This window comes from Callospermophilus lateralis, chromosome 7 (assembly GCF_048772815.1).
Source record: "Callospermophilus lateralis isolate mCalLat2 chromosome 7, mCalLat2.hap1, whole genome shotgun sequence".
In the NCBI taxonomy this organism is placed as follows: domain Eukaryota; kingdom Metazoa; phylum Chordata; class Mammalia; order Rodentia; family Sciuridae; genus Callospermophilus; species Callospermophilus lateralis.
The window spans coordinates 2,886,394-2,898,946 of NC_135311.1; the positions used below are offsets into that span (position 1 = coordinate 2,886,394).

Sequence of the window (12,553 nt, forward strand, 5' to 3'; positions counted from 1 at the left end):
ATGGCTACTGAAGTCTTTGCCTGAGACCTAGGTTATTGGTATTCCTGAGCTGCTACACGTGGCATAAGAATGAGAGTAGATAGGCTAGAGATGTAGCTCAGTGGTAGAGCACTCGCCTAGCAAGTGCTAGGCTTGTAGTTCCATCTCTAGAACACCAAAAAAATGGTGGGGAGTGGGTAAGAACATGCAATTGAATCGTGAATTGGGGTGGGTCCTGACCCCATTCTCCTTCCTCTCCAGGTCCGACAAAGCGCCAGGTGGCAGTAAAATCAACCCGGGGCTTTGCTCTTAAATCAACCCATGGGATAGCCATTAAATCAACCAACATGGCCTCTGTGGACAAGGGGGAGAGTGCACCTGTTCGGAAGAATACACGCCAGTTCTATGATGGTGAAGAGTCTTGCTATATCATCGATGCCAAGCTTGAAGGCAACTTGGGCCGCTACCTCAATGTAAGATCCCTTCCCTCTGCCTCTAGATGGTTCACTTATCCCATGGTTCCCAAAGTTCTATTTTTTTTTTTTTTGTTAACATACAATATGAACTTTTATATAGTGGATGTATATAAATTGGTTTTCAAAAAATTTTGAAGAGGTAGCTTTCTTTCAAAACATTTCTGTTATAATGGGGTTGGTCAGATACCATCATTTTTTTCCGCTCTCACTTTTATTTCTTTGGTATTGATTCAGTGCTGTCCTTAAACTTACAGCATAGTTGCAGCCCCAACCTGTTTGTTCAGAATGTCTTTGTGGATACCCATGATCTTCGCTTCCCTTGGGTGGCCTTCTTTGCCAGCAAGTAAGAGGGAATTGGGAGAGGGGATGAGTGGGGAAGGGTAAGATGAGTAAAATTGTGGTTTCCAAACCTTAGTGGTTTTGGTCATGGGGGGAGCCCTGCCTGTGACACTATCTCCCAGAATTGTCTTTTTTTTTTTTTTTTTAAATATATTTATCTTTTTTATTTGTATTTGGATACATACCTTTATTTTATTTATTCATTTTTACGTGGTGCTGAGGATCCAACCCCAAGGCCTCTAGCATGCCAGGCGAGCACTCTACTGCTGAGCCACAACCTCAGCCCTGAATTGTCTGTCTTTTAAGGAAGAAAGAGCTGAGTCCTGTTCACAGTCATAGCCACAGCACAGAATATGCTAGGGACAGATGGGATACAGTCAGAGGCTACAAATGTTTGAGAGTTGTGCTTTGCCTCCATGGTCCAGCTCCATATATACATCTTTTTTTGGGGGGGATTACCAGGGATTGAACTCCTGGGCACTCTACTACTGAGCCACATGCCCAGCCCTATTTTGTATTTTATTTAAAGATAGAGTCTCAGGAATTTGCCTTAGTGCCTCGCTATTGCTGAGGCTGGCTTTGAACTCATGATGCTCCTGCTTAGCTCCCCTGAGCCACTGGGATTACAGGCATGCACCACCGCGCCCAGCTTCAATGTACACATTCTCATAACCCCAAGTGCCTACATAATTTGCTACCTTCACCACACCCCATCCTTTTTTTTTCTTCCTCTTCAGGAGAATCCGGGCTGGAACAGAACTTACTTGGGACTATAACTATGAGGTGGGCAGTGTGGAAGGCAAGGAGCTGCTCTGCTGCTGTGGGGCCATCGAATGTAGAGGACGTCTTCTTTAAACAGCCGCCTTCCTCGCCTTCAGAACTCTTCTTTCCTCAGGAACTGGGTCTTCCTGACTGTTCAGCTCTGACCCCAAGTCTCTGGTCTAGCCACTCCCCCCAGTTCCTAGTAGATAGAAATGGGGGTTCTGGATCAGGAGATCTCTCCAATGTGGTGCTAGAAGGCAGAGTCCCTTCTTGACTCCCTGAGGCACTCGGGGATGGGAAGAGGTCACCACTCGTACCTGGGCCTGCCATCCCACGTTTGTTCCCATGTCCATTTTTCTCATTGAAGTGGAGGCAGCGGTGCATATCTGCTATCCCTGGTTTGTATTGTACCTTGAAGTCTTTTTAACAAAATGGTCAAACTAAGATTGTGACTTGACTTCCCTCCCTCAGGCCCCATACTCCCACTCTGGATCTGTCAGTGGAGAGACCTGCCCCACCCCCCTCCAGTGGGCAGCTGTCATTGATCTTACACCTTCTCCAACTTTTATTTGCCATGTGGAACTTTTAAAAGAATGTTACATAACTACAAGGAAGGCATAAGAAAAACTATCTTAGTTTATTTAGTTAATTCCTCATCAATTCTTAATAGTCTGATCCTTGTTGCCACATTTTATTTAATCTTTAATATATTTTAATTAAAAAAACCATTAACAGTACATTTTTGGTCTGAAATGGTCCCTCTGCTGAAATGCCAGGTGCTAGCTGTGATTCTGGCTTTAAAACCAAAACTCCAAATGTTTAATAAATAAAAATTAGAACTAGTTGCCATTCTATTCCACACCAGCTAGCCTAGCTGAAGAAAAGAGGACAGAAAGGGGAAGCTGGAAGACCTTGGACTTGTGGCCATAGGGACAGCTGGCAGAGAAGTCAGCAGCACGACCATCTGAGCAGTCCCCAGTATTACCCCACTTGTTGGCAGAGATAGGGTTGGGTGCTGCGTACCCTCCTACACTCAGTCTGTTTTGTCTTGAGGAAAAAAGTTGGAAAAAGTTAAGAGTCAGTTTAGCTTTGGTTTCTGACCCAAGTCAGGAAGCTTAGAAAGTGAGCCTTGGTCCAGCTTTGGCAGAATGAGGCCCACAGATGGGACAGTAAGGCACGACCCTGGCTGTGGCATTCAGGGAGTCAAAGGCAAACAGGGCCAAATTCTCTAGAACAAGGAATGTGGATCATACCCCCCACTCCCAGAGCTGAGGAGGGATCTCAAAAGCTATAGAAAGGATAATAGTGAACAGAGAGGACAGTAAAACCATTCCCCTCTAATACAGGATATAACCAGTCTCCTCTATGAGGACAGACTGGTTAGAATTTGGTTTAAAGGCAACAGGGTGACAAAGGAGGAGGGAGAACACAGAATTCTCCTTTCCCCTTCTCTGTAGATCTCCCCAGAGCTTGAAGTGACCCTATGAGGAAGGTTGGCTAGTTCCTTGGCTTTCTGTGTTAATCTGGGAGGCAGCTGGGACAATGGTTCAGTCATTCTTACGATGGTTGTTACTGAAGATGGGGTGGCCATTGGCTAGGGGCCGGCTCTTTACTCCTCCCCCAGCTGTAGCCTCCTCCCCCTCTGAGCTCTCTGTTTCTTCCCGGTCACTGCGTTCATCTTCTACCAGCTGTGAAAAATGGAGGAAAAAGGTCACTGGGAGCTTGTCCCTATGTGCCCAGGGCCCCACCGTTGTTTGTTTTGTGGTGCTGAGGATTGGACACTTTGCCACTGAGCTACATTTTGAGACAGTCTCTCACTAAGTTGCCAAGGCTGGCCTTGAACTTGATATCCTCCTGCCTCAACCTCCCGAGTCTGAGTTGCTGGAATTATAGGTGTTCCACATTGGGTGTCCCACAATAGTTTTTCAAAGGGTTACTGACATGACATGGAGTTTGGGGAGTTCTGTAGTTGAGAGTGATAAGGCCTACAAATGGGAGACAGCCTTCACCTTTCCAGTTATGAACTTGTGGGCCATGCGCAAAATGAGGTACGCCCAGAAGATATGCAGTGTCTGCAGCACTCCCATCATGGCATTGAAGAAGTAATAACCAAAGAAGGCAGGATAGAGCTCCAGCGGGTACACCAGGGTGCAGTGCAGGATCCTAAGGATTTCCAGGGGGAGAGAATTGTAAAACATGGACCAGAGTGGGTAAATAAGTGAGGGAGAGAAAGGTGAGTTCTCAAGAGAATAGCTTGGACACCTACTTACCAGAAGGGCAAGATGACCAGTCGAGTGATGATAAAAACAATGGCAAAGACGATGAAGATATTGTTGCAGGTATTTTTCCATCCAGCGTAGTTAAACATCTTGGCTGACTGCATAAATAGCCCCCATAGGTCACCACAAGACCCTGACTCCCACATACATTCATACGTGCACTCAGTATCAGCACTGGCTCTCTGTTGCCTTCACCCCCCCCCCCCAAAAAAAAAAAGACAAAGCCAATGTATAGGGCCTCAAAAGGAAGCCTAACCTCTAGCAAGTAGTCTGAAGAGTCATGCAGAGCCATGATGAGAGTTCCCGCTCGGAGGTAATTGGCAAACCAGGAGAAGCTAAGGAGGATGATGGTGGCCACATGGTGGATGATTTGTTCCTTAAAATCCTGCAGAAAAGATGCAGGTTCTGGGAGATGATTTCCTGTTCCCCAGCTCTCATTCTTTTTTACCTCTTGTTCCCCCGAATTGTAAAAGCTCCACCCAAAGCCCTCAGAAGTCAAAGGAGAAAACTTCATCCCAGAACCTCATTTGGCTCTTGGCTTAACTGCACAGCTCTTTACCAACCTTTCTCTTGACATCAGAGGCAATGCTGAAGAGCAGTGACCAGTAGAAAGAAAGTTCAATCATGTAGTACCAATACTGAGAAGGGATGATGCTCTGGAAGAGGAAAGCGGGTAGGAACCTCAGGGCAACTAGCCCCAAAGGGTTCACCCTCCAATCCCAGCCCTTTTAGCCAAGGTTATTCTGAATTCTGTAATACCAGTCCCTCTTCCATGTGTCCCAGAAACCATCTCTTCACAGGCTCCATTTCATACCTGTATGGGATATCCCTCCCAAACTTTCCTCATGTCATAGAACCAGGGCTTCTGCAGAGAAATGGTGAAACATTAAAAGAACAATGGACCCAAATTCTATAGCTTCATCCCACCTTGCTAAAGAACCTACTCCCACTTCCCAGTAATCGCCACTCACATCCACAATGACGGCCATTCCGGCAATGAAGGCAATCAGGTAAAATGTGAATCTCCAACTGGAAGAGGGAGCACAAATGGCTGGGTAGGAGAATAGCATAGCCCCAGATATCCTCAAGGTTACTATTAATAACTGAATTCTCCTGCTCGTGGTGGCCTCCCAGCAAGACACATTAGACCTTTCTCTACCACCCAATTCATTCTCTTTTTTAGTTGTAGATGGACACAATACCTTTATTTATTTTTATGTGGTACTGAGGATCTAACCCAGGACCTCGCACATGCTAGACGAGTGCACTACCACTCAGCCCCAGCCCCTCTACCACCCAGTTCTGTTTGTACCAACTTACCTGGCTTCTCGGAACTTCTTGAGGAGACTGGGCCGGTCCTGGTTGCGACGGCGGCGGAACCAGCGTTCTACCTGGCGCCCAGAGAGCCCACTCTGACGGGACAAAAGCTCTACTTCTACCTGGGTAGAGTGAAGAAGCCATTATGTTCAACCTCGGAATCAGCAGCACTCCCACTCTCCTGTCTCTTCACCCCCCGGGGCTCAGTAGCTTGGGCCAGAGGAGTCTGCAGTTCATACCTGCTTGGGCTGCTTGCCGCTGGTCAGGTAGAAGTGCTCCAAGGTGGCATTAGGAGGTGCCCGCGGCCGAGTTTTCTCCTTTACGTTGAGGAGGGCAGCCAGTGGTGTAGCCACGTAACTGGGGAAAGGACACGAGTGAGGTGTCTGGCTCTCCTGGAATGCTCTGAGCCTCCGAGTTGGGAGGGGACAGAACTGCAAGCTCGGGCAGCTTTATTCTGGGCCTCAGTTTCCCCAGTTCCTGGCAACCCCTTTCCTCTAGCCTCCTGGGCTGCCCACAGCTGACAAAGCTGCTTGTGTTCACTAGTGACCAGGCCTGGTTGGGGGTGGAGGACAAGAACAAATAACCATTGAAGGAAAGTACTTGGGGCTGCTGAGCCCTCAGAAAGACAATGGTGCCCTGAGGGTGAGGGGACACAGTGGGCAGGGACCTGGTAACCAGAACACCAGGATCCAAGTCTAATTAAACAGCAAAAGACTGTGGCGGGAGGCTGGGGAAGGCCTGAGGATAATCTGATATGCTCACAGCTCAAAGAAGTATCGAACGATGAGGAAGAGCAAGGCCAGGGGTAGTGTGATATAGAGGTCGGAGGCTTTGGCGTAGACCCGTCCTTCTCGGTCTTCTAAGTCAGCCCAGGTTAAGTTCACAGGCAGCCACAGCCGTTCCCACCAGAAGTAATCATACAAGGTCTGGAGCATCCTGAGTAAAGAGGGAATGAGATAAGATGGAAGAGTTAGAGGAATGAAGGCTTTCTTGGTATTTCAAAAGAAGCAAGGGACCAGGTGCTGTGGCCCATGTAATCCCAGTGACTCAGGAGGCTGAGATAGGATCGTGAGTTCAAAGTCAGCCTCAGAAAAAGTGAGGCACTAGCTAACTCAGGGAGACCCTGTCTCTAAATAAAGTACAAAATAGGGCTGGGGGTGTGGGTCAGTGGCCTAGTGCCCCCGAGTTCAATCCCTGGTACCCGCCCCCAAAAAAAGAGAAGGAGCAGGGGACAGCAACTCAAGCCCTGGAGTTTGGTCCTGGCTATGTGTTCTGAGGCAAATAGTTTCCTCATCTGTAATTTTGTAGCTTTCCAGTTTTTGTTGCTGTTGTTTTGATGTTTTTTTAGTTGTAGATGGACACAATACCTTTATTTAATTAATTTATTTATTTGTATGTGGTTCTGAGGATCGAACCCAGTACCTTGCATGTGCTAGGCAAACGCTCTGTCATTGAACCACAGCCCATGGCTTTCCAGATTTAACACTTAATGTTATGGCAACCTCAGGTGGTGCTGACACCTTTAGAAGTCCTGAGTCCCTGGAATACAGAACCTCAGGTTCTTCACTTTGCTGTTTCAACCTGGAGGACAGGCAGAACTGGACATGAGAAGCCATGGCCAAGAATCTGAGTAAAATCAGAGGCACCCTTCCTTCACCCCACTCCCAGGCTTTAAGGTTCATGGGAGAGGGGAGAGAAGGGCCCCAAAACAGATTACAGGCTGGGGCAAACATTTCCCTTCCCTACAACTCATCTGGGCAGCAAATCCTAAGGAAAGCTAAAATATTCCTGAATGATGCTGAGCCCCAAAACAGTCAATGAACACCAAGCACACAAGGTGACACCTCACAGTGAGCCATCCAGTCTGCACTTAAGGCAGAAGAACCTTACGTGTAAGCCTCTTTCAGAAATAAAGTGAAGGGGGCTGGGGCTGCAGCTCAGTGGCAGAGCACTTGCCTAGCATGTGTGAGGCACTGGTTCGATCCTCAGCACCACATAAATAAATAAAGATGTGTTTCCATCTGTATATGTATTATTTTTTAATTAATTGATTTTTAAATTATTTTTTAAAAGAAGAAAGTGAGGCCAAGTGGCATAGAGTCAAGGACTGGGGACAAAGAATCTGGACAACAGACCGAGACATCTGGTAGAATGGAGCTAGTTCTTATGAAGGCTCATCCAGAACATAAAACACTAACCTGCAGGGAAACACTCATCGCAAATACTCCTCCTCCCAGGAAACAGCTGTCGCTTTACCCCTTCCCCATTTCCCCCACTGAAGAAAAAGGAACAGGGCCCCAGACCACTCAGAACCCAAATGAAGGAGAGAATGTTGTGTGGTTCATGGGGGGACAGCATTTGCTTGGAGCCAACAGAAATAGCAAAATGGCCCTGAAGAGTCAGTGATGTCAGATCCAGCACAAGACCTGGCAGTCCCAGGACTCCACTGTGAGTGCCAGAAGGGTGACCCAGGCGGTCTTCTCCAGGTTCCCACCCAAGAGGAAAGAGAGCTGGTGGTATTCAGACTGGCTTTGAGATTGCAAGCTGAGACAGAAGGTGGTCCCCTCCCAACTGGGGAGGAAAGAGAGTGGGGGGATTGTTGTCCCATGTGAATGGGAGACCAATCCCGGGCTGCAAAAGGCTGAGCAGAGGTGGGCTGGCCTCAGCTGGCTCCACCCCACCTACCACAGAAGCACTTGCGAAATCCCTCTTAGCCTGTCACTAGCCTGTCACGGGTCAGTATTCCAGCTCAAGGACTTTACCCTCTTGTCCCCACTCCTGGTCATTGCTCTCTCAGATGAAATCAGAGGTAAGCACTGACAATAAAGGAGCTTCAGCTCCACCTTCCCCCTCCTGCCCAGAATCACTCAGACACATGCACATTCCAGGCCTCAGCACACAAGGGCACTGCCCCTTCCCCCTCCACCTTAGCCAGAATAAATATTTAATTAGTTCAAGAGATGGAACCCTTTTGAAGTGAACAAAATTAAATATAATTTCCCACAGCAGAACTTTTTACACACATATACATGCAATTTTTCACAAAGAAAAATAGAAAAAGAAAGGACAAGGATAAAAACTTGAGAAGGGACACGCAGAATCACAAAGTATGTTTGAACACCTTCGCCTCCCCTCTTCCTTCCCACCTTCTTTTGTTTTGCTCAGCCTGATTGGAGGTGGGGAACTGTAACTGACCGAGTCATCTGCTCTTTTTTTTTTGAGAGAGACAGAATTTTTTTTTTTAATATTTATTTTTTAGTTCTCGGCGGACACAACATCTCTGTTTGTATGTGGTGCTGAGGATCGAACCCGGGCCACACGCATGCCAGGCGAGTGCGCTACCACTTGAGCCACATCCCCAGCCCCAATCTGCTGTCTCTTGAGGCCCAATTTTTCCACAAATTAAAGCCCAGGGAACAGGCAAGCTTCCACTCTGAACCCCATCTCCATCCCAGTCAGTGGAAACTGGCAAAGCTGGGTCTCTGGTCGGGGTGTTTGAGGGGTAAGGGTTCAGAGGACTAGCTAGGGACCTGGAGTGAGCCCCTTCTCCTGGACTCCTGGGGCCCAGGAATGTCTTGCACCTGTCTGATCCCTACAAAGATGAGCTGGGGAGGGAGGCACCACAGGTGTCAGAGAACCTCCAAAGTGTACCCACTTCAGCTCTAAGACAAGACAGCACCCACACTCTTCCACCCCAGGCATGGAGGGTAAAAGACAGGCGTGTGAGAGTATGTCAGGAGTTCAGAGATGCAGATTAATGGGGGCTCTCTCAGGCTTTCTGTGACCACAGCCCTCCCATGCTGTCCTTCACTTCCATTAGCCTAGAAGCACTACCCCTTCCAGTGGGGGGAGGTGCGAGGTTCAGCAGTGGGTTCAGGGGGTTAGGACTTCTGGCTCCACAGGAGGCAAAGGATGACAACTGGGGCTCCCAGCCTCCCCCGCAGAGCCAAGCAGCGGTCTGTTCCCTGTAGCAAGCCTAGCAGCTTCCTGGCACCTGCACATCAAGCCAAACAAGGAATCCCATAAACAAGAAGCCAGGGCAAGGAAAGGTCAAGGTACAGGGAAGACCCTGCCTTTCGGCCCCCTCAGCCCTCAGGGCAGATACTTGATTTTCTGGCAGAGAAAAACTCACCCTTTTCGACCTACAGAAATTACACCCCCACACAGGGCGCAGTGGTGCACACCTATAATCCCAGTGGCTCAGGAGGCCGAGACAGGAGGATCACGAGTTCAAAGCCAGCCTCAGCAAGGCTGGGGATGTGGCTCAGTGGTCAAGTGCCCCTGAGTTCAATCCCTGGTACCCCCAAAAAAGAAATAAATTACATCCCCCATATGAAGAGAGATGGAGTGGGTGAGCATGTGTGTGTCTCCCTCACACCACACACCTGCCTCAGAGACACAAGTGCTGGGCAAGCTGGAGAGGGGCCAGTGGGGCAGGGGCTTCAAGTATCAGGTTACCTTGAACATGAGCAGTGTTCTGCTGAGCCCCGATCTCTGCCCCACCTCTGTCTGACCACCCCCCAAGACTCCTGTAGGTGGATGAAAAGTGTAGGGGGACTCCATGGGAGCTAATAGACCCAGAGGGCTGACAGAGCAGAAATTTAGCCTCACAGACTCAATATAATAACAGTCCGCCTGGCTCTCAGAGTTTAGTAAAATAACTAAGGAAAATACAAAGGGGCCCTAAGAGACAGAGAGCGTGAAAAAGAGGGTCTTGGAAAGCCTAAGGAACTACAAAAACATGGCATGCTGGTGAGGTGGTGCATGCCTGGTAATCCCAGCAACTCAGGAGGCTGAGGCAGGAGGATCACAAGTTCAAAACAGCCTCAGTAACTTAGCAAGGCTCTAAGCAACTGAGTGAGACCCTGTCTCAAAATAAAAAAATAAAAAGGGTTGGGAATGTGGCTCAGAGGTTAAGTGCCCCTGGGTTCAATCTTTGGCGCGCGCGCGCGTGCACACACACACACACACACACACACACACACACAAAGAGCCAGGCAAAAAGTCCTGAATAGTCTTCCTTGTTGAAAACTTTCCTTCCAGGCAGCAGGTCTCAAACTGAACTAGAAGGCTGCAAGCAATGTGTGAGTGAAGAAGTGTGTCATGAATCCAGCAGCAGCACAGGCCCAGAAAGTTGGGTCAAATTCTGGGAAAGATGGGGGTGAGAGGCAGCAAAAACAGCTTGGGTCCTCAGGCTCATCTGGCCTACAGCTTGACTGGGAGGTCAATCCAAAAGTCCCCAGGGCCAGCTTGTGAAGAGGCAGCTGAGGGTAGGGATGGGGGACTGATTTACAGAGAAAGCCAGCCTGACCAGTGGCTGGACAATGAGGAGGCCCTACCTTTCTGGATGAAATCTGGCCAGAGGCCGCAGTTTGTGGAAGAGTAGGCTGTGGGATGCCAGGAGAGAAAAGGCTCGCTCGCTCTGTCTGGAAAGCGTCTATCAGGTCTCTGTATGGTCAGAGCCGGGTCCGAAGGGACAGGGATCACAGGCCCAGTCGCCTAACTCTGGTGTTGAGCAGAGGGCCCACAAGCCCCAGCTGGAACCCAGACAGGGTGACTGCTTGCTGCAGGCCTTCCCTCCTCCTTCCCTCCTGGGCGCTCTGGGGAGAGAGGCCCCCAGCGCCTGGGGACTCACGGAGCTCTGCGACCTCGGCGGCAGGGGGATGAAAGCAGGTATTGATGTCCGGAGCCTGACACGGGGAGAGGAACTCGCCAGCTCGGCCGGAGATTAAGGCCACACACCTGCAGCCAACCCACTTTGCCAGAGGGCCTCGGAGCCAATAATTAGCAAGTTACGGCCCAGAAAGCCAGTTTCTCTGGCTGCTCCCCGCCAGCCACACACCCCATAACGGTCTGGGCGCTGGGCCCCGGGGGCCGGGGACTGCGCCCGGAGCCGCTCCTTCCTGCTTCCCGTTAAGCACATGGACGCTCGGGGCTCTCCGGCGGTGGGCTCAGTGGCCGGTGATTAGAAAGGGCAGCCGGATCCTGCTCTGCCCGGCAGTCCTGCCACGGGGGCGCGAGCAGCCGGGGGCGCCACCGCGGCTCGGGGCTTCCGCGCGAAGGTCACCGAGCCTCTCCGCTCCCCAACAAAGGGGCGCGGTGGCCCCTGGGCGCCGGGGGCCCCACGGCCCGGCCCCTTCCTGCTGCCCAGCAGGGCTCCCCGGCCCGGGGAGGCGCGGGGAGCGCCGGGGGACCAGGCCGGGCTGGCCGGGCCGCGCTGGGGGCCCCGCGGCTCGGAGGCGCGCCGACCCGCCCTCCCGCCGCCCGCCGCCCGCCGCCATGAGCGCCAGCAGGGCCCCCGGCGGCGACCTCCGCGCACGGCCGCCCTGGGGAGGCCTGTCCTCGGCCGACCCGCGGCCCCCGGCCGGGCCCCTCGGCGAGCACGTCGGCGGCCCCTTCCCGCCCGCGCCCGGGCGCCGACTCACTCGCCGCGGCGTCGCGGAGCTGGCCCGGCGGGCGCCGCTGCTCCGTCCCCTCGTCCGAGTCGGGCCTCCGCGCCCTCGGCCCGCGCCGCGCTCCCCCTTCCGCCGCCGGCCCGCTCCTCCTCCTTCCTCCTCCTCCCGCCGCCGCGCCCAGCGCGGGGAAGGGAGGCCGCGGCCGCCGGGAGCTGGAGACTGGGCGTGGGCCTCGGGAGGGAAGGGCCTCGGGCGGGGCCCGCGGAGCGTGCGCGGCGAGCGGCCTCCCGACACCCGCGGCTCGGCGGCCGCGAGAGCGGAGCCCGCAGGGCCCGGGACCGGCCCAGGAGCTGCCCGAGTACCGGGGGCGGTGGCGCCCTGGCCCGCCGCGCTCGCCCCCACCGCGGTTCGCGCCCAGCCCCTCGGGGCCACGGCCGCCCTCCCACGACGGTCCCGGGCCGCGCCGGGCGGGACGCCTCTCGGGCGCGCCCGGGCAGCAGCCCCCCGACTCCCCCCAGTAAGAGGCGCGCTGCACCCCGCGCCGTGGCGCTGTCTGGGTGGCAGCACCCCTTCCTCGCACGCACGCCCTACTGCGGGAGAGGGCGGAGAGACACCCTCCAGCTGGCTTGTGAAATGTGCTGCGCCACGTCCACGCGTGTCCCATCCCACGTGGAAACACCCCCTAAACAGCCCGGTGGAACCTCGTCTCACAGGGGCCCGACCTTGAACCCGCGCGCCTGCAGCCTGAGGGGGTGCTGCGGGGGGTGCGCCCAGAGCTGCAGGCGCCGGCCGACTTCCGACCTTCCACTTGCCCCTCTCAGTGAACCACCTGCCCAGGCTACCAGGCAAGAAAAGGGGACACCGGATCGGTCCCCGGCGGGACCCTGCGGGCTTTCCCGGCCACCGCCGGCCTGATTTTTCCCAGTTCCCAGCTAGCTCTGGTCCTGTTTTCCTGTGCCCCTGGTCTGAACTCCTCTCTTTCTAGGACATCTTCAACAGTATCTTT

The 12,553-nt window shown here is 52.6% G+C and overlaps 2 protein-coding genes across 4 annotated transcripts in view; one reads left to right on the forward strand and one right to left on the reverse strand.

Moving 5' to 3' along the window:
* Positions 1–2,293, forward strand: part of Setdb1 (SET domain bifurcated histone lysine methyltransferase 1) — a 44,026-nt gene extending 41,733 nt beyond the window's left edge. For all 3 annotated transcript variants that reach the window (XM_076861796.1, XM_076861798.1, XM_076861797.1), the window contains exons 20-22: positions 241–452; positions 710–798; positions 1,532–2,293. In XM_076861796.1, the coding sequence (XP_076717911.1) occupies positions 241–452; positions 710–798; positions 1,532–1,649 (419 nt within the window). In that variant the 3' untranslated portion in view covers positions 1,650–2,293. The remainder of the gene's footprint in view (positions 1–240; positions 453–709; positions 799–1,531) is intronic.
* Cers2 (ceramide synthase 2) lies at positions 2,173–11,737 on the reverse strand. The gene is made up of 11 exons (XM_076861800.1): positions 11,578–11,737; positions 5,915–6,088; positions 5,392–5,509; positions 5,156–5,274; positions 4,807–4,864; positions 4,650–4,700; positions 4,399–4,491; positions 4,092–4,220; positions 3,827–3,933; positions 3,566–3,719; positions 2,173–3,244 (listed from the first exon to the last, which is right to left on the reverse strand). Exons 2-11 carry the CDS (start codon positions 6,085–6,087, stop codon positions 3,104–3,106), a joined length of 1,143 nt encoding a protein of 380 aa, XP_076717915.1. The 5' UTR covers position 6,088; positions 11,578–11,737; the 3' UTR covers positions 2,173–3,103.
* Between the last annotated feature and the right edge of the window lie 816 nt (positions 11,738–12,553).

What these genes read in the sequence shown, in the direction of transcription:
- Cers2 (XM_076861800.1), bottom strand. Translation starts at nt 6,087, where the DNA reads ATGCTCCAGACCTTGTATGATTACTTCTGGTGGGAACGGCTGTGGCTG. An exon ending in GTTCGATACTTCTTTGAGCT is followed by an intron (nt 5,510 to 5,914) that starts GTGAGCATATCA and finishes TCCTTTCCCCAG; the next exon opens with TTACGTGGCTACACCACTGG. An exon ending in ACAAGTTCATAACTGGAAAG is followed by an intron (nt 3,245 to 3,565) that starts GTGAAGGCTGTC and finishes CATTTTTCACAG; the next exon opens with CTGGTAGAAGATGAACGCAG.